Source organism: Culex pipiens, chromosome 3 (assembly GCF_016801865.2).
Source record: "Culex pipiens pallens isolate TS chromosome 3, TS_CPP_V2, whole genome shotgun sequence".
Classification (NCBI taxonomy): domain Eukaryota; kingdom Metazoa; phylum Arthropoda; class Insecta; order Diptera; family Culicidae; genus Culex; species Culex pipiens.
The window spans coordinates 70999996-71021749 of NC_068939.1; the positions used below are offsets into that span (position 1 = coordinate 70999996).

A 21754-nucleotide genomic window follows, 5' to 3' on the forward strand; every position below is an offset into this window, starting at 1 on the left:
TCCAGCGACAACTGGTGGGCCAGCTTGTTGACTGCCTCGGCGTGTACTTGAACTTGAAGGCTCGACAAACCATATGACTCGAAGCCCTCATCTTCGGGATGAACATCCCGGTCGGAGGGGGGGTCGGATTCTGCGCACTCGTCGGAAGTTCACGCACCGTCCTGGGAACTCAGTTCATCCTCCGGACCGGTAGGAACCTTCAACCCGGTTTGATATTTATCATGCGGGTTTTGGCGGAAAATCGTTAGTTGCTGATAAGCCACCGGCGCGGTTAAACTCGGAACGGAAGTGCGATGAAAGCTGGTGATGAAACGGTTCCGGGTGGTTGGCGCGGGTTTGTGGCGGGTTAAGGGTTGAGTGAAAGTGTGAAGTTTAAGTTGCAGTTGTAGTTAATGAAATGTGACCATCAGCGGCGAGGAGTAGTAGCTGGCAGAAAAGGATTAGGTTTTTTTTTGTTGTGTGGAGTGCACTCTAGCTGGGAATCCATTAACTATGGATGCACTTGTGACGGATGGTTTCGCTGGAGTTTATGATCGATTCGTGAGGAATAGTAGCAGCAGCGAATTTTGTGATGATAGTGCTGAAAACCTTAACGAGTATTCGTTGAAGTTGTGCACCGATAGTGATGACAGGTGAGGCAATTGTCTGGAACATTAGCAACTGTATTTTGTTCGGCTGTAACAAAGTGGAAACTATTTTGCAACTATCAACTTATTTTGTATTTTTTAAACGTTATGTTATTTTTTTTCAATTTCTGGTTCATTTAAAGAAAAGTAATTTTTGGATGAGTTTTAGATCCGACGTAAATCATTAAACAACAGATTTTTTTGAAGTACAAAATTTTGTTAACATAAAATTGGCAACAAAGGGCATTTATTATGTTTCGATGAGAATTTGCTAGTGTTAAAACGTTATTCTTTACCAATCTTCATTAGTTTCCACGATGTTACAGTCAAGTCCAAGAATACAATTATTAAAAGTGCTAATTTCTGAGACAAAATTCCTCAGGTTTCTCCGCGTAGGCAGCAACAATGAATCGTACCCGGGAAGCGTCCCAGACCAAATGTCCACCTCCATGGAGTGGGCCTACATGGTGGCGGATTTCCTCACCTTTTACTACACCCCAATCCTCGTGATTGTGGGCAGCATCGGAAACATCCTGTCCGCGCTGGTGTTTTTCAACACGAAGCTCAAGAAACTGTCCTCGTCGTATTACCTGGCCGCCCTCGGAATAAGTGACACGTGCTTCCTGATCGGCCTGTTCGTCACGTGGCTAAGCTTCTTCGGGATTCACATCTACACCCGGGAAGTGTTCTGCCAGCTGTTTACCTTTTCCAGCGGCCTAAGCAGCTTCCTCTCGGTTTGGTACGTGGTGGCGTTCACCTTTGAGCGGTTTATCGTGGTGTTGTACCCGTTGAAGCGACAAAGCTGGTGCACCGTGCGGAGGGCCAAGCTGGTCATCGTGGCGTTGACGGTGCTCGGGGCGCTGCACAGTGCGCCGTACATTGTGTTCGCGGGGCCGCAGTTCTCCGAGCGGAGCAACGCCACCATCTGTGATGTGCGGGAAGAGTACAAGGTAGGGCATTGGGTCTACTGTTTCGAAAAGAATGTGTTTTAAATTTTGTTACTACATAGGGATGGAAATCCTGTTAGCTAATCCGGTAACTCTATGTATACGTAAACACTGAAATGTTTCCAAAATCGGCATCATTTTTCTCGATTTCGCTGTAAATGTTTTCAAAATCGGCAACATGGTTGTTCAAAATCGGAAAAAAATGTTAACGATTTTGGAATCATTTCAGTGTTTACGAATTCCAAAACATAGAGTACCGTAAACTGGGGTCAATCGGGACACATGGGGCGAATTGGGACAGCAGTTTTAACTATGTTGGAGCACAATATTTTGATTTTTCTGGTTGGTTTCGGTTAGAACAGACTCAGGCCAACAAAATGTGTTCATCCATTTCCAAATTTAAAAGCTTGAAGTTCTCTAAAAACTGCTGTCCCTATTCAGACTGTAGTCCCGATTCACCCCAGATTACGGTAACTGGAGTTTCATTGTTAATTTGATTTGGTTAACCGTGGTGGATTTTCTTGAAATAATTTGAACTGTCAAAAATCCACCAATGGATATTTTTCTACCACAGCTTTTTAGTGTGATCCATGTGGTAAATGCTTTGGTGGACTTATGACAGTTCGAAATATTTCAAGGAAAAATACCGCGGTGAACTATGATTTCTATTCATGCATAGGGGAGAATGCTTTGTTCTTGAAAAAATGTTTGGAGAGTTACACACATTTTTTTAAAGTGCTGCAAAAATCCTCCAAGAGATCTTTTTTCATTATTTTGATATGTATAGAAAACACTTGAAATGCATTCACACAAATATTTCAATTGCACGAATTACAACTACAAAACCTTTATGCATTTGATGTTAAATTTATTGTCATACTATTTTTACAATCAATTTCTTAAAATAGTCCATTTAGGGAGACTTTTGTTGATTTGTTTGATTTTTCTTAGAGGAAGGTGGGGCAAGACGACTATATGGGGTAGGAGGAACAATCGCTCGTACGGCCGTAATTTTTACAATTTTGATTATTTCCAGTATAAGGAATTGTTGCTAGCAATGCAATTAGCTGATTCTTCTACCACATAACCACCAAAACGACGTAAACGCCACGGGGCATAAGATTTAATGAAGTTTTTTTTCAAAACCTTTGTTTTCTTATAATATTTGGAAAGTACAAAATAAGGCTTAGGGTTCGTTTTAAGGCTCATTTTATCAAAATGCTATTTTTCCTAGATCAGTAGTGTCCCTACCAATGACATGCACCTATTACAAAGTATGATTTAATTTTTGGTTATTTTTGTTGAGAGCTTTAAAAAAATCTTGTTCAGGTGGGGCAAGTGTACCATATGGATTTTTAGTATAGAAAAAAAATACGGATTGCTGTAACAACATATTTTATTGGGAAATAAATACATGAAAGTACTCAAAAACTGATAAACAATTGTGAATAAAATGTCCATACAAAATATAGTGATATTATGAAAATTTACTATTTATCATCTAAGTAATATTTTTTTCGTAGAAACGATAAATTTTTTAGTAAAACATAATTATTAAATCTAGAAAAGGAAGAAACCTTTCAAATACATTCTAATCTGATGTATCTGAGTGATAACAGTTCAATTGTTAGCAAATTATCATGTTTTTTCATGCATTGTTCCTTCTGCCCCAACGGGTTGTTCGTCTTGCCCCACTAGGTGTGTAGAACGTACGGAAAATCAAAATTTTTAAAATCGATTTTTTACATTAAAAAACAGGATTTTTTAAAAACTTGCTATGACAAAGTCTTAGTCAACATCCGACAGATTTTTTAACTTTTTAATGGGTTATAACGAGCATTTCCTTAGCTTGTTACACTTGCCCCACTTTCCCCTACATGAATTTCTTTAGTATTGTTGTTGATGACTTACTGCAGTTTGAACCATTTTTGAAACGTTTTGCTAACAAATATTACCAGTTTTTGTAGACTTGCTGACTTGCTCTCTAATATTCAATGTTTTTGAATATTTTGCATACAAAACTTGTTACATTTTGCACAAAACCATTATGGTTTTATGTGAAATTGCTTTACGTTATAGAAAACCAAAAACCAATAGTTTTATAAAAAAAAAACATTTTGCTTAAGATTTGTTAAAAATATTGAAGGGGCGATCAGGTAACCTCTAACATTTTGAAAATGCCTGTTAAAAATATTTGTTTAAGACGCTTGGCATGATTCAAAGTGTTCATATGATTAAATACTCTTATTAGTCAAACGTAGTTGGATGTTTAAGCTTTTAATTCATGCAAAAAGTCCATAGTTTTGTGAGAGATTGAGAAAGTTCTGTGTGATACTAAAAAGGATCACATCTCCCCACTGTCCTTTATGTACAAAAAAAGATCCTAACATAGAAATAGATAGACCGCTGAGTACATTTTTTGACTGTTCAAGCCTGACTTTCAAAAGTGTTGACATGTTAAAAATTATGCTGAAACAATTTTTTTAAAATAGTTTTGAATAAAAGAAAAAGACAAAAGACAAAAGACAAAAGACAAAAGACAAAAGACAAAAGACAAAAGACAAAAGACAAAAGACAAAAGACAAAAGACAAAAGACAAAAGACAAAAGACAAAAGACAAAAGACAAAAGACAAAAGACAAAAGACAAAAGACAAAAGACAAAAGACAAAAGACAAAAGACAAAAGACAAAAGACAAAAGACAAAAGACAAAAGACAAAAGACAAAAGACAAAAGACAAAAGACAAAAGACAAAAGACAAAAGACAAAAGACAAAAGACAAAAGACAAAAGACAAAAGACAAAAGACAAAAGACAAAAGACAAAAGACAAAAGACAAAAGACAAAAGACAAAAGACAAAAGACAAAAGACAAAAGACAAAAGACAAAAGACAAAAGACAAAAGACAAAAGACAAAAGACAAAAGACAAAAGACAAAAGACAAAAGACAAAAGACAAAAGACAAAAGACAAAAGACAAAAGACAAAAGACAAAAGACAAAAGACAAAAGACAAAAGACAAAAGACAAAAGACAAAAGACAAAAGACAAAAGACAAAAGACAAAAGACAAAAGACAAAAGACAAAAGACAAAAGACAAAAGACAAAAGACAAAAGACAAAAGACAAAAGACAAAAGACAAAAGACAAAAGACAAAAGACAAAAGACAACTTCAAACTCAAAAATTTTATTTTTATTTAAAGGAGTTCAACTGTGAATAAAATCGTTATGTTATCTGGAAACGTTAACCAATCTTCTGAAAAAAATAAAATAAAATAAAATAAAAGCTCGATGCACGACATTAAAGTAGGGGAAATATACCCATTTTAATCACACTAAGCCGTTCGACCAATTCTCATCACTTTTACCGTTTTCCACTATTGAATGATTATTTTCAGATGTATCAACAATGTAGAGTTGCTTGCTCACTTTGATTTGAGCTATTTATTATTTGGAACAGTCGAAAACACTTTATTTAAGCTGTAATTCATTATCCAAGTGCTGATAGGCCGATAATAGAAATAGGCTGAGAAAGGGTATAGTTCCCCTACAAAGCTCGTCATCAATAGTGGTTTCGTTATGGCATACAATCAAAAGGTTATTAAAACGACAAAAGCGAGATGGAAAGTTAATGGCAGGGGGAAAGATTTTTGTTCCCTTTTCTTTTATTCTAAAATGACGCAACTAGAGCAATACGTCAAATGACAGCCCATTGAAGGATCCAATTTTACCGCTGCTAATGGGTTACAGCGAAACGGATCGGCCCCGTTCAAATGGAATCGCTGCTGAATCAGAACTTGAGGGAGGAAATTGTACCATCGATTAGAGCGTGGTGCAGAATTCTGATTCACTTTTTTGTTGTTGAATATTTGATATAAATGGAAATGCTTTAGCTATTATATTTTGGTGGAATTGGCGATTGACTTCAAAAGGTTTTTTTCAACTATTTTTCTTTATCCTTTTTGTTTCGGTGCTCAAAATTGGGAAAAACTGTCAGTTTTTGATCTGTTTTCAATAGCCTTCTACAATACAATTCAGCTTAAAAAATCTTCAGATTGAAAAAAAAATTACAGTGTTAGTGCAGTTGAGCTCACATATAAATAAAAAACTCTATTGTTTTTCACTTTTTGTGTCTTATTTCCCAGCGTGACAAAAATCTCAAGTTTCAGTCTCGGAATGGTGGTAAGGTGAAAAACAAATTGTAATCCAAATCCGCCACTTACACTCTTTCTTTGTTGATTTTTGTTGTGGATGAAGAATCAGGCCAAGTCCAGCTTACTCTACTTTCAGTGAAAAATTAAAAAGAAAAATAAAAACTCAGAGATTAGCATAATGAGACAGAGGGACAAAATGTAGTACACAAAAGTAATGAGACTCGTCCATGGTCGGTTGCTGAAAACATCCTTTTCACTTGATGTCGTTAATCATACCTTTTGTACGACCATAACTGGGGTGGGTGAAGAAAAGAACGAGAGCTAGCATATGTATCTAATTGGGTGATTAGTATGAGGGATTTGTTGCGTCTGTGTGCTAGGCGAAGGATTTGAGCTAGCTGAGTTTTCTGCGAAAAGCTCACTGCTTTTGAGTTGCTTGTCAGCATCGTTTTGGCGAAGAAAACAAAGTTCTCGGAGCTTATCTCACGGCCATGTGATACTAACGTAATTCAGCAAATGTAGATAGTGAAATAAATTAGATGTTTTTCTCGCTTTAATCTTTTGAAGAAATAAAAGAAAAGCAAAATTACCCTTAACTGACTTGATAACTGCCTTGATTTACATTTTTGCTAATAGAAAAAAACGCCGTTATGCAACTTTTGGGTTAAGCACCCGGGATTACTAAAATACCATCACAATACTGTTTTGTTTACCTTCTCTGTCGCGTAAAATTGCAACCCTCTGATGAAGGACAGTCAGTCATTGGTCTGATGTCGTTCGTACGGAATGTTTTATGCAGTGTTTAGATGGTCCAACGTTCTGCTACTGTAGGCCATCATGATTTTGGAAGTGGCGCTGCCTAGGCGGATGGTGCACACCCTAGCTCTTTTCAACGTATTTTGGTTTGAATTTTTACACACTTTTTTCAATGCTGTTTGTTCAATGATATACATCTATTCTCTGTGGTACAAGGAAACAGGTTTTTTTCAACAAATTTTCCGGGAGTTCTCCAGGATTGATTCTGATTCATATTTTGCTTCAAAGTTCTGAAGGAGAGCAACTTTAATTGTCAAATTACGATTGAGGATGAAAAAAAAGGTTTTATTCAATGAACAAAATAGTGAAGCGTAAATTTTTCATTATGAATCTAACCAGTGCTGAAAATGTCAGGGGTCATGACGCGAAACTCGGCGACACGATTTTTTGATATCCATTCACTGAACCGCAAAACCTTGACATAACGAACCCAGCGTAGTCATGAATGCCCTAGCTCATTGAGCAGCTGCAATGCGAGGCAGTAGACGACCAAAGCTCATTCGACGTTGCACGCACTCACATAAAGAAACAAGTTTTTACCGAAAAAGTTCGTATTTAGGCGTGGAAATATAATTTTGAATATAATTTATGGTTGTTTTAAGTGTTTTGCACAGTCTAGAACCATTCAATTGTTTAAAAATAGTCAAAATAGTGTTTAAAGAGGATATGACATATGACACGAATTGAATGAGTGTAGCTCATTTTTTTAACGTCTCTCATTCTTAACCAGCCGACCGGCACAAGTCAGACTGAATAGACACAGTAGGCTTGCAGTCACGTGCTAGCAGTGAACTGATATTTTGGTTTGCTTCATGTGTACGCTGGGTTGGAAACTTTTTGCAGGCCTGAATCTAACTTCTAGTGTTTTTTTTTTACTTGAAACTCAGTTTTATGAACTCCCAATATAATGTTTTCAAGTTTGACTGTCTTGGGCATGTTTATTTTATTACGATGCATGTTTTGAATGATAAATGCCCCTTAGTATAAAGTTTCACGCAAATCGAAGAGGGGTTGGGCCAACTGATGTGTGAGTTGGCGGAGAATTACCCAATTACAGTCAATCCTCTTTTGCGCGATTTTTTTTTTCACGCGAAAAACTCAAAATAACGCGGCCCGCTTTTACGCAGATTTATCAACGTTTTCAAGGGAGGAGTTTACAAAGCATTGTAAACATTTCCAGGATTTCCTGAAGGCAGTTTGCGGCTACACGATAAGTATGACTTCAGTTAACTTGAGAAATCTACGGTGGATACCCTAAGGTGAGTTGGTTTGTGTTTGGTCATCCGAGAACTCCCGGAAGTAATGTCTTGAATGTCTACCTGATCAGAAGGGGGACTATATGGGTATGTTTAACTTTGGAATAGCTTCAGGTAGCTTCAGTGGGTCACGATGGGTACTCTGGGGCGTGTTGGTGGACTATGAATGATATTTCTAGAATGAATGAAACTTGTAACTGTTACAAGATAAAATAGGATTTTGCATGTATTCGTTTCAATATGTTGGACCTACAAACTACCGTTTTGTTGCAAAAATAGTATTGAATGTTTGGCCCTTTTGAAATGTTAGTCTTGATTATAAATTCATAAATTTATTTTAATATTGAAAATCGAACCATCAGTTGCTAAGATATTGACACTGGAAAATGATGGGTTGTTTGGGTGAAACATAGAAAACATCAATTTTTCTGTTTTTAAACCTTTGCATGGCAATATCTCAGCAATTAAGGGTCGTAACAACAAAGTTCAAAAAGCAAAATATAGAAAAATTTTCCAGCTTTTCAAAAATAATTTTTCAAAAATGTATAAATCTAAGCACTATTTTAAAAAAATGAACTAAGACTATTTTTTTAAAAGATACCTGAAAATGGCTATAATTTGAAACGTTCCGAGCAGACGGAAATAACTTGGGAAGGTCAGTTTTCGATATTGTGAGAAGATCGAAATATGTTATTGGGATGATCGGATTAGTTGTTCAAATAACAAAAATCAATAACAAAGATTTGTTCGAAGAATAACTTAAATTGTTATTATGTTGTTATTGCAATAACAAACCAATAACACAGAAGGAATCATGAAGGAATGACAAGATATGTTATTTTGTGCGGAGAGGTGGAGCAGCATAATAACAAAAAATGTTATTGAACTGGTATGTCTCCATAACAAAAAAAGTTATTGTTTTGGTTTATTTGTAATTTGCAAATAAATCTGCAGTTGCCATAACTCCTCTGTACTAGTCAGGGCTGCAGAGTCGGGTACCTCCAAGCGACTTTGAAGACAACTCCGACTCTGGATGCAGGATATGACGTCAACGACGACTTCAGCTCTCCAAAAATACCCGACTTCACAGATTCCAACTCCAAGTAAAAGTTGCTGAAAATTAGATGAATCCGATGCAGTCTCCGAGGTCTCACTCCAGCTCGAACTTCAACGTCAGCTCCGAATTCCTCGCTGTTTGAAAATAATAACAGTTTTTGTTATTCACACTTCAAAAATTCTCAATAAATAAATAAATAAATCCGTTAGGGAATCTAACAAAATTAAAAAAAATGAACTCTCAAAAGTTAATTTTATCGGATTAATTTAAGTTTGAAACTCCATTTAATGGTGAAATAAATGACCCCGATGAAATTGGCTAAAATTATTTCATAGTTCTAGCCAATTTTAGTAAAATCCCTTAGGGGGTATATCAAATAATTAAAAAAATCAACTTTCAAAATTTCAACTTTTTAGAATAATTTTAGCTTAAGGACCCCATTTCATGGCCAAAATAATGACCCTGGCGAAATTGGTCAAAATTATTCCATAGTTCTAACCATTTTAAACAAAGTCCTTTAGGGGGTATATCGAATAATTAAAAAAATCAGCTTCCAAAATTTCAACTTGTGTGTGTGTGTGTGGTCCAATCCAATACCCGCTAACCGGTAGCGATATTATGGGAAAGTATAATTTGTATCAGACTTTGTATATGCCGAATGCTGATACAACTTATCTCAGTCCCGGGTATTAGGTGGTGATAGCCCTCGCGCTGCTTCCAACGACCCGTTTCAGAATGACAGAGCTCCTTGCGGTCCAATTCCGAGGTCGCTGGGCATTGTTCGGCCCCGCCTAAACATAGAGGCAAGCATCTGAAGGAAACTCGATCTATATTTAGACTTCCAATCCCCTCAGGCAAATCAGGGATCAGCGCGTATTTAATATGAGAAAGAGATAACATGTTTCAACACTACGGATCAATTCACTTCTAGAGTGTAAACCTTCTGATGGCCGACTGCTTAGCGTCCCAGACCACCAATCCGGAGGTGTGAGTTCGAATCCCACCTGATTCATTTTCGTTTTTATTCATATTCAAAGTTCAAATTCCTGATTCCAAATTTCAGAGGCACCGGCCGGGATTTGATCCCTGAACCTTCTGCTTGTGAGGCAGAAGCCGTAACCATTAAGCCACGGAGCCCGGTATACAGCTTCCAAAATTTCAACTTTTTAGAATAATTTTAGCTTAAGGACCCCATTTCATGGCCAAAATAATGACCCCGACGAAATTAGACAAAATTATCCCAAAGATCTAAACATATTTAACAAAAGAAAAAATAATAACAGATTGTGTTATGCAAGTGTTATGGACACTTAGAAACTTTTCCATTTGTGCGATTCATGGTAATTTTATTTCTAAGTTAGTATACCGAACGAATAACAAATTTTGTTATTAGGAGAGTTTTTGAAATGTATAACATTTCCTCTTATTAACGTGTTATTATACATTTTCAATATAATATCTTTTCAATACCAAATTTTGTTATTTTATCAGAAACTGTTATTATTTTTTCTTCATGAAGTTCAACTTCAGGATAAAAAAATAACAATTTTTGTTATTTTAACAGGATTTGTTATTGAATATTATTAATTTTGTTATTACCGTCTGCCCGGGGTTGCACTTTATCAAAATTTCACTACAGTACTTTTTGATTGCAATTTCGATTTCACATCGAAAAATGAAGTTGAATTTTTTTTGCGGTATTTCGATTTCTGAGATAATCAGTATTGATTCAAAAATTCATAACTCGGTCGAAGATTTTTTGCCCATCCTGGAAATTTCTGAAAAGTTTGCATTTTATGTCCCCTAAAACATATCAGAAAATAAAAAAAATCAATCAAGTTTTAGTATCAAAGAGTAAAATAAAAAATCACAAAAATTTTGTTTTGCCGTGTTGCATTTTTTTTCAGTGCAGTCCTTATCCATACCTACAACTTTGCTGAAGACACCAATCCGATCAAATTCTTTCAAAAGATACAGATTTTTAATTTTCAAATATCATTTTTGTATGGACACCTGCCAAATTTGTATGGAATATTTTATGGACAAACCAATGTTGCAAAATGGCTTCTTTGAGCAAACCGAAAGCACCAAAAAGTTTCAGCCTGATTAAAAAATACAAAAACTAAAATTAATTAAAAGACCGTGTTCACTTTTTATTTGTTTTGATAGTGTTTGGTCGCTATACTGTCCCTGATCGCATAAATGTCCCATATGCATTTTCTTCGTTTTTGAGTTATTGATGCAGTTTGATTCAAAATCGTATGCTCTTTCAAAAGAGCTTACAACATCCAGTACTTTGTTCTAGAAATCAGGAGGAAATCCAGTTTTTTCGCGAAAACTTAACACGTATCCTTATGTATGGGACAAACTTCAAATGCGTTTTTCTCAGCTTGCTGTTTTTGCATATGGGACATTTATGTGAACATGGGCAGTTTAGTATGTGTTGCTTGTTTTTCACATTTGCTTGTACAGAATGATATTATTATAATTCAAATTGCTTCAAAAAAAATAAAAAATAAAATGGGTGTGAGTATAAGGGACCATCCATAAACCACGTGGACACGTCCACGATCCACACAAAAAAATTTTTTTTGTATGGACAATCCCGGGCAGACGGTAATAACAAAATTCATGCCATTTCAATAACAAATACTGTTAAAATAACAAAAAGTGTTATGGATTCTTCTTGAAAAATCCATTTATGAATAAGGATTTGATAACAGTTTATGTTATCATAACAAAATTTGTTATTGGTCTGATATTGGTAGACAGCCAACACAACTTTGCAATAACATTTTTTGTTATGGAAGAATACCTCCAACTGTTATTGGGATGATCGGATTAGTTGTTAAAATAACAAAAAATAATAACAAAGATTTGTTCGAAAAATAACTAAAAATGTGATTAGTCTGTTATTACAGGGGGTAACAGATTTCCAAAAAAGTGTCCTCGTGGTTTATGGATGGTCCCTAATCTGGGACACAACAAAAATTACTACATACACTGAAAAAAAATAAAAGTACCGAATTCCTAAATTCTAGGAATTTTGGCTCCTTTCCTTATTAAGTAACCCAAAAAACCCGATTACTAAATAAGGAAAAGAGGCAAAATTCCTAGAATAATGGAATTTGGTACTTTTTTTTTATTTCAGTTTACTTGCTTTACTTAAAAAAATAGAAAATGTTAGTTTTTTACATAGGCAAAGTTGACCTCTGAAAAAATTAAATTATTCAAAACATGGGCAAAGTCATTGGGTGGGCTGTCGAGGGTTAAATTCATTTTTGTAGTTTATTGTTCGCTCATAACTTTTCAAATTTTCAAAATGTTCAGGGTTTTCCAACTTATTTTTCCAACCACACAATTTCTGGAACTGTTTTTAAAGGGTTTATGCCAATTTGTTTTTCTTTCGTGTCGCTCCGCTTAACTTTCGCTAGCGCGTAAAAAAAAAGTTTGAGTGAGGACCATCGGAAAATGATAAATTTCCCGACCCCGTCTGTTGCCACAATTATTTCAGTGTGCGGAACAGCGCAAATGAAGTGGAAATTGATGAAAACTGATTAGCATCACAGCAGCCATTTTTATAAGCTGTTTTTCTTCCGTCCATTTCCGGAAAAGAAACAATGTTTTTTTTTCGGGCAATGCTATTAAAAGTTATTCGTTGCATTCTAATTAGCTGCTTCATTTCGGAGGATTTGGGGAAAAGTTTGCTTCTGGTTGAATTTGTTACGCGATGACAATGCTCCCGGAACGTGACTATCGTGCAGAAATCGTCCCACGTTTTATCTCGTGTAAACAAATTTCACGCAGTGTTTACCGGGGTAAATATTGAATTATGGGAAGGTCGTAAAGTTTGTTGAATAAAAGATGAGCATATGCTGGAGGGTAAACTTTCGCCAAGTAAGATTCTTCAAATGTGACAAATTTGAAGTGCTGAATGTTGTGCCGGTTCTCGACACTCATAAGCATAAGTTTTTCTTTGACAAGGTAACTTTTTGGGTACCTTCTAATCCTAAGTAAACGTTTTTGAAACATTGTTGGCAGTGTTGGCTTTTTATAAAGGTAGCAAAAAATGACAGCATCAACTTCGTGATGGGAGTGTTTTATACGTCGATTTTAATATTTTGTTACCGATATTCTCTCCTGTACTGTTCCTTCCAGTAATTGGCCAAACCGTTCATTGTTTGAATTTATGTCAAAATTTAAAAACAGGAAAATTGGTGTTTTCTACGTCTCATATCTTAACATTGAAAATCGGACCATAAATTGCTGAGATATCGATATTAGAAAATTGTGGGTTGTTTGTGTGAGACGTAGAAAACATCAATTTTCCTGTTATTAAATCTGTGTATGGCAATATCTCAGCAACTAAGGGTGGTATCAACAAAGTTCAATTAAACTAAATATAGAGAATTTTCTAGGCTTGGCCGAATGGGTCCGCTTAGTGAGCGGAAGATCATGGGTTTGATTCCCATCTGCTCCGACTTTCCATCGGATGGGGAAGTAAAACTTCCGCCCTGGCCTTGGATGTTGTTAGGCCGTTAAGTAATTTCAAGTGTAGGAGATGTCTCCATCCTATAACTGAGCAATTATCTACCAAAACCGGAAATGGATTTTATTTGTATTTTTTTATTTGGCTCAAACTTTGTGGGGGCTTTCCCTATGACCAAAGAAGCTTTGGTCGGTAAGTTTTGTGTGAATTTTCTGATCCATTTTGTGTCTTCGGCAAAGTTGTAGGTATTGTTGAGGACTATTGAGAAAAAAATTGGCACTTGAAAATAATTGCAGTTTTTTTTTACTTTTTTTTTCACAAAAAATCAATTTGCCAAAATACGTATTTTTTATTTTCGAGATTTTTTTTAATATGTTTTTGGGGACAAAACCCACAACCTTTGAGCCATAGAGAATTATGGTCAAAAAATCTGCCACCGAGTTAAGAATTTTTGAAAAACATTGATTTTTGAAAAATTGAAATTTTAAGCAAAAGAACAGCTTTTTGATAAAGGGCTCTGTTTTTAAGATAAAGCCACCGAAAGTTTGATTTTAGCGAAATGTTTTCAGTTTTTTGATTTCGATTTCGATAGTGACGATGAGTGACCCTTTCCAAAAAATATATTTTTTGAAAAGTCCAGAAAATTGACTATAAAATTGTTCAAGAGACTTTGAAGACCAGAGCAATCAGAGGTCCAAGGTTGCTGAGAGCAATCAGAGGTCCAAGGTTGCTGAGATACAGTTGCTTTAAGAAAAACTTACTTAATCCACCTATGTGGTTGATGCCAAGGGGTTTCCAGCATCGTGTCAGACTGGTCACTAATCCGGAATTACTTGGAATTTGAGCAAGTAATTCTGTAATTCCGGATTTACTGAGTAATTCCAGAGTAATCCTGGTAATTCCTAATAATTCCATGATTCTTGTTTGTGAAAACATACTTCAGAAAATAATAAAATAATAAAAAATAACTGTTAAAAAGATAATTTCGATAAACCTTTTATAATTCTATTTATTGCCTATTAATTTTCATGTATGAAACCAAAGTTACAGCTAGTACGGGATCATTCGGATTTTGAGTAAGTAATTCAGTAATTCCAAAATTACTCCGCAATTCTGCAGTAATTCCTGTAATTCTGGAATTACCTAGTAATTCCGTAGTAATTCGAGTAATTCCATAGTTACTCAGTAATTCGTGTATTTCCCATTAATTCAAGTAACTACTAGTAATTCTTAAAAGGTAAATCGGCAGAATGCATTTTGCTTTTCATTGATGCTTTTTATGGTTGTAAGAAGTACAGAGCGGATTCGAAATGTCCGCCAATTTGGATGCTCTCTAATTCAAATGTATTCGGATGAAAAACACTCAAACGTCAAAATCAGTTGTCAAACTGACGTTGATGTTTACCACATTATTCGATGATTTCCAAGTAGGGCGTCCAATTTTCCAGGGTTTTGAGTTTACCGGAAAACGGAAAAAATATATTTTTTATCCCGGGAAATTTTTGAAAACGTCATGAAATCTATGTTTTCTTTATATTAGTTATGTTTTTAAAATCAAACTATTAGCACAATACTATTAAAATCAATCTAAACAGGGATAGCACTTTTAGATAGTTTTGAAGATTTTTTTGTTCTTTGTTGTGCTTTGAATTTTAAATGCACTCGAACGCCAAAATCAGTTTTCAAAATGATGTTGATATTTACCCAATTGTTCGATGATTTCCAAGCAGGACGTCTAATTTTCCCAGGTTTTGAGTTTCCCGGAAAACGGGAAAAATATTTATTTATTCCCGGGAAGTTTTTAGTTTTTGAAAAAGTCATAAAATCTATGTTTTCTTTATATTTGTTATGTTTTTCAAGCTTTAAATTTATAGAATTAGCTCAATACTATTAATATCAATCTAAACAAGGATAGCAGTTTTTAGATAGCTTAACATTCCAACGCCCAAGGCTCCAAAAAAGTTGGAACGGTAACTTCAACTCGCTGGTTCTCGGGCATAACTCAACCAATCAAGATGATTCTTCTTTCCAGTGATTTGTTAGATGTTTAGATGATTATAGAACTTTGCAGAACTTAATTCGATCAAATCTGTAATTTTTGCGATCAAAAACATCGTTCCAACTTTTTTTTTCACGTGTAAAAAAAAATCGCCAAAAATTCCGCGGCGGCAGTCGTTTTAAAAAAGGTGGAACGATGTTTTTGATTGCAAAAATTACAGAATTGATCGAATTAAGTTCTGCACAATTTTAGGATCTAGACATTCTTACAAATCACTGGAAACAAGAATTGTCCCGATTGGTTGAGTAATGCCCGAGAACCAGTGAGTTGATGTTACTGTTCCTCCTTTTTTGGGAGGCTTGGGCGTCTGTGTAAGTTGAACATGCGTTGGGCGTTCCAGTGTTAAACAAATTTATGCTGTTCTCTGTTAAGCTTTGAATTTTATATGCACCACATTTCTAATTCAAATTAAATAAGTATCTTATAAATATTTATTTTTTATTTATTTCTATATGACATGAATAAAACAGCTTGAAAATTGGTTTAAGATGTCTAAAAACAAAAATGACAACAAATAAAATGGTACCAATTTATGTAAATTTAAGAAAAGTTTAAACTTATTAATTGTAATACTAATGTAATTTCCAGGCCAAATTATGATTTTTGTTTAATTTTGGAAATTCCCCGTACAACATATAAAAATCCCGGGAATTTTATGCCGGGAATTCCCGAGATGGATGTACTATTGCCAAGCACGTGGTTTTGTGCATTTGACAGCTGTCATTCGATCCAATTCTCAATATGCTGGAAGCTAGGCAGTAATTCCAAGTTATTTTTTTAAATTTGAGCAATTCTGCGTGGTTTCTGGAAATCCCAAGTAATTCTGGGAAATCAAAGTAATTCATGACATATTGCCAGTAATCCTGGTAATTCCATTTAGACTGGTCAGTAATCCTTGATGCTGGAAACCCCTTGGTTGATGCCTTCCTCACTTTTTACGAAAAATGGGTATATGAGTGGTTTCATATTTTTTTTTTAGATCCAGAAAAAAAGAACACAATGTATAACGTATAATGTTATGTGGTAGTAACTCGATACAGGGTTGTCAGTTCTTCAATGCTTTGGACTCATTGGAAAGTCCTTTCAATTACCTAACCAACGATGGGTCGGATGATGGATCTGGTCATAGTTTACATACATTTAAGTGAGATCCGGCTTCAAAAATGTACATAAATATCACTTAAGTGGTCATAACTCGAGACAGGGTTGCCAGATCCTCAATGTTTTGTGCAGTGTATCTAACTCTATTATGTTATTAGAGCCGGTCTACCAATGTGTCATGGTAAAACTGTCAGTCTGAGAAGTGCTACCAACATTGTCAAGGTCTATAAAAGGACCATGCGTTCACATGTCGTTCCCTTTCATCCACGGACCGTGGAGGTGCAGTCGTGTCTAACCTAACCTACAAGTCGTAATAAAGAGTGCTTCTAAACCAACTGAGTTCTTCATTCGCGCAAGTCCAGAACACTTCATTTTGGACTCATTGGAAAGGCACCATGACACCAAATTGATCAGAAAATTCACTCAAAAATGTTAGCTGTTTGAATATGTACGTACCATTTTTGTATGGACAGCAGGCAAAATTATATGGAGACTTGTATGGGTGAACCAATAACACAAATAGCTTGTTTAGTCATACGGAAGACCCCCACAAAGTTGGGGCCAAATAATGAAATACAAAAAATAAAAATTGTCGAAATCGGCCGATTTCGTAGAGAGTTGCTCAACTACAAACAACACACCAAACAAGCCAAGGCTGCTCCGGTAGAATCGGTCGTTAAAGTGAATGGTTGGATTTTTTTTTGATTTTGAGAGAATTTTTTCATCTCTACAAAAATATTTTTTTCAAAGGTGACCAAACATAACTAAAACATTAAAACGGTGCACTTTATCAAAATTTCACTACAGTACTTTTTGATTGCAAATTTGATTTTACACGAAAAATGAAGTTGAAAAATGTATGCGGCCATTATTTCGATTTTTTGAAAAAAAAAAAAAAAAAATAGTGTTGATTCAAAAATTCGAGTTAAAGATTTTTTGACCGTTCTGAACATTTCTGAAAATTAGGCATTTAAGGGACAGCCTTAAAATAAATAAGAAATTTAAAAAAAAAATGTTTTGTTTTGCAAAACAAGTTTTCGTGACAAAAAGTGTTTTTTTCATTTTGAATTTTCATATACCGTTTTTGTATGGACAGCCGCCAAATTTGTATGGAGAAAAATAAGGACAAACTGATGATGCAAAATGGCTTCTTGGGTATACCGAAAGCACCAAAAAAGTTTCAGATTAATTAAGAAATGCAAAAATTAAAATTAAAAACGTTTCATAATCCACCCTTAGGTGGTTGGCGCCTTCCTCACATTTAAAGAATGCTATTATTTTCATCAAAATATCTGGGATCCCGCCTCGAAAAAGTGCGTAAATAACACTTGTGTACTTATAACTTTTGATAGGGTTGTCAGGTTTTCAATGTTTTGGACGCATTGGAATTTCTTTTGAATACCTATCCAACGATAGGTCGCATGATAGATCCGGACAACGTTTTCATCAACATATCTGAGATCCGGCATCCAAAAAGCGTATAACTAACACTTAAGGACTTATAACTTTTGATTGATTTGTCAGATCATCAATATCTTGAACGCGTTGGAAAGGTCTTTTAAATGTATAGCATGACGGGTTTTCTTACAAAAACCACCCTTTTTACAATCTTCCGGACTTTAGTTAAAATCGTTTTTTTAGCATAACTTTTGAAGTACTTAACTAAACTGCATAATTTTTAATAGTGACTTATGGGACCCCAAGACGGATCGAATGAGGCCAAAATGGACAAAATCGGTTCAGCCAATGTCGAGATAATCGAGTGACAATTTTTTGATCAACGTCCCACCACACACACAGACATTTGCTCAGAATTTGATTCTGAGTCGATAGGTATACATGAAGGTGGATCTAGGAGGTCTAATTAAGACGTTGATTTTTCGAGTGATTTTATAGCCTTTCCTCAGTTAAGTGAGGAAGGCAAAAAAGACCGATTTCGTGCAGAATTGCTCGGCAACTAAAATCATATAAAATCCAATTTGATTGTGGACAGTCAATAGCGTTGGCTTTTATTTTATTTTACATTCCTCTGAGAACTTAGTAGTCCCTGAAACAAGAGCAAATTGCCTTTATACCAATGTGTTTTTTTGCGTCCTGAAAAAAGCAAAAATCTTCGAGACACACAACATGTTTTTGTACTTTACCAGAAAAAATCTGTTCCTTTTGTCTCAAGCCACGTGCGGCTATCAGTTTCAAGTTTTGCCCATTTCGCAGAAGGTCGAATACCTTGTACGCACATTTATGCCACGCGTAGTACATGGCACTGGCCGCACGCATTTTCACCGATGAGTGAAAAGAATTTTTATGGCTTGATGGAGGAGGAGGCACTTTTCGGCTGTAGAATTTGGTGTAAATTCTGCACATAAATATTTTAGTACGGCGAATTACGGTCATACTTTACGGTTCAAATTGTACATTGTCGGTTGAGTGCCAAGAATTTTGATTGAAGTGTTCAACGTACTCGTACTAATTATAGAGGCATTGTTTTGATGGCGGTAATTAAATAGCGGAAACGTTTCGAAGTGATTTCACGGAAGTGTGAATGTTATGCCTGGTTAGACAAAACCCACGCCAAGTCTGTTCACTTAAATATTCCATTAATATTATTTGAACTAGATGATGATGGAGCGATCGATTGAATCATCGTCATTGTTAAGTTAACCCGAAATTGTTATTTAAATAATTATCCAACCTTCACACAATAAAGTTTAAAAAAAGTTAGGCAATGAATAAGAAAATTATCAAAGTGGTGCAAATATTATAGCAGATTCTGAATATTTCTAATTTTCCTGTAAGTGATAATGTTGAGATATTATTTTTAAGTGAATATTCTTTTTTTGCGAGGGGAAAATGTTGTGTGACTTTGGAACGCGTGACCTTTTCACAATCGTCATTCAGGTCTCTTCGTCATGAATTCTGATCTGTTTGTATTTGAACTTTGAACCAACATTAACAAAAAGGATAAACAACATAAAGATTTGATGAAGCATTTCACAGTTTATTTAGGGAATGTTTTGAAAACTTGCAAGTCATAACACTGACCTACAAAAAATGACAAAAATGACGGCGCAGGCTCAACTCGAGGTGAAGCATGAAGTTTTGGGTCCCCAGAAACACGTGCACTTTGAATTATTCAAAAATATTTAGTACGAGCAGCACGCCAGAACACGCTTTGAGTGTTCGTGCCAGGCATGCACACCTTCTTTTCCGGTTACGCATTTTAACTCGGCCGGGGGTGGTACATTACATAGGGTTTGATGTAAGTATAAGCGCCATTTATTTTAGCGAAAAATTTATTATTTAAAGTTTGAATTAAAAATCTGGGTACTGTTTTCTCCTGAAATCTTCCCTATTGTTGAGTCGTGTTTATCTGTGGCTATTCAAAATATATTTTCCGATCTTTTCGAAAATATATTTTGAAAAATAAATAAATCAAGTCTAGCATTTGAAATAGGCGTAATATTCAATTTTTAGTACTGTAATATTCAATTTTTAAATCAAGTCTAGCATTTGAAATAGGCGTAATATTCAATTTTTAGCCCTTTGCAAACGCTAGTCTTGATTTAAAAAATCTCAAAATATTTTTTTTTCGAAAAGATCGGAAAGTTACACGAATGATTCATATATTAACATTGAAAATCGGACCAGTAGTTCGACGTCGTCGTGCTATCTTGTCGCACCCGCCGTTTTGACGTTCCGAGAAAAACGCGTTTTAATGTTTGACCTTGAATATTCAAAAACAAGAGCATGTAATGTAAACAATAACAAACACGTTTTGTTTGGCTCACCATTCTGTGCATTGTCCCAAAGTTTGGTTGAAGTTGGTTGCTGGAGTCCCGAGTTATAATTACAAATGTTTATGGTAGTCTAGCTTGTACGTGCGACAAACGCATCCTGACTTTCCTAGCCTGAAATCCCTTTGGCCTTTTGTCGCACTTACATCAATTTTCATGGAGTGACAAGATAGCACGACAAGATTGAAACTACTTTCATATGTAAAGTGACAAAAATGCACGGAGTTTTTTCGGTTTTTGTTGAATATCTCAGGATTGAAATCGAATTTTGGGGATCTGTGAAGGTCAAAAGGTGAGGCATTGTGAGCTGCACAAAATGGCGTTCTTAACTCAATTTGGCCCAAAATGCACGTACGACAAGTTAGCACGATGGCGACGAGTTGATGAGATATCGACATTAGAAAATGGTGGGTTGTTTTGGTGAGACTTCAGAAGACTTCAGAAAACTTCAATTTTCGTGTTTCTTTTTCTTAAAGCGGCTCTATCTCAGCAATCCGAGGTCCAATCTTCAATGTCTCTTAGACAATTTTATAGCAAATTTTCTGAACTTTAAAAAAATATATTTTTAGAAATGGTCACCCTTGGTCACTATTTTTAAAAATTGAAAAACTGCAAATATTTCGCTAAAATCAAATTTTCGGTGGCTATATCTTGAGAACAGAGCCCTTTATCAAAAAATCTGTAAAGTACTTTTCGATTGGAAATTCAATTTTACATTAAAAAATTATGTCAAGTTTGTTTTTGCATAAAATTTCGATGTGTGTGTGTGCAGTGTGTGTGCAACCAACCAAACGGGACCACGTGGCCACTTCTTACAAATTGAGTTGTTTCCATGTAAAATTTCCATTTAAAATTTCGATGTTTTCCAAAAATCACTATTTTTTCCAAAATTCATAACTCCGCGCAGATTTTTTGACCATGTTTCACTATCGCTCAAAAGTTGCGGGTTTTTGTCCCCTTAAATATATCAAAAAATCTCGAAAATCAAAAAAAATACGTATTTTGGGAAATTAAAAAAAAGTTGATTAAAAAATTTGCATTTTTTCCGTGTACCTATTTTTTCTCAATAGTCCTCAGCAATACCTACAACTTTGCCGAAGACACCAAATTGATCAAAACATTTACTCAAAAGTTACAGCTGTTTGAATATTTTCGTACCATTTTTTTTATGGACAGCAGCCAAAATTGTATGGAGACTTGTAATGATGAACCAGTGACACAAAAAAGCTTCTTTGGTCATAGCGAAGGCCCCCACAAAGTTTGAGCCAAATCAAAAAATACAAATAAAATCCATTTCCAGTTTTGGTAGAGAATTGCTCTGATGGTACATTTAACGTGCAAAAAATAGTTTGAACATCTTTAATATGACTTTTACAAGGAAAATTATGACTATCAAAGTCGACCCGGAATTTAAACTATGAATTTTTAACGTAATTGTTTTTCTAAACACCATTGATTT

The 21754-nt window shown here is 35.2% G+C and overlaps 1 protein-coding gene across 2 annotated transcripts in view; it reads left to right on the forward strand.

Moving 5' to 3' along the window:
* Positions 1-262: 262 nt before the first annotated feature.
* LOC120419994 (growth hormone secretagogue receptor type 1-like) overlaps positions 263-21754 on the forward strand; it is a 45842-nt gene continuing 24350 nt past the window's right edge. For both annotated transcript variants that reach the window (XM_039582882.2, XM_039582883.2), the window contains exons 1-2: positions 263-632; positions 1009-1576. In XM_039582882.2, coding sequence (XP_039438816.1) covers positions 493-632; positions 1009-1576 — 708 coding nt within the window. In that variant the 5' untranslated portion in view covers positions 263-492. The remainder of the gene's footprint in view (positions 633-1008; positions 1577-21754) is intronic.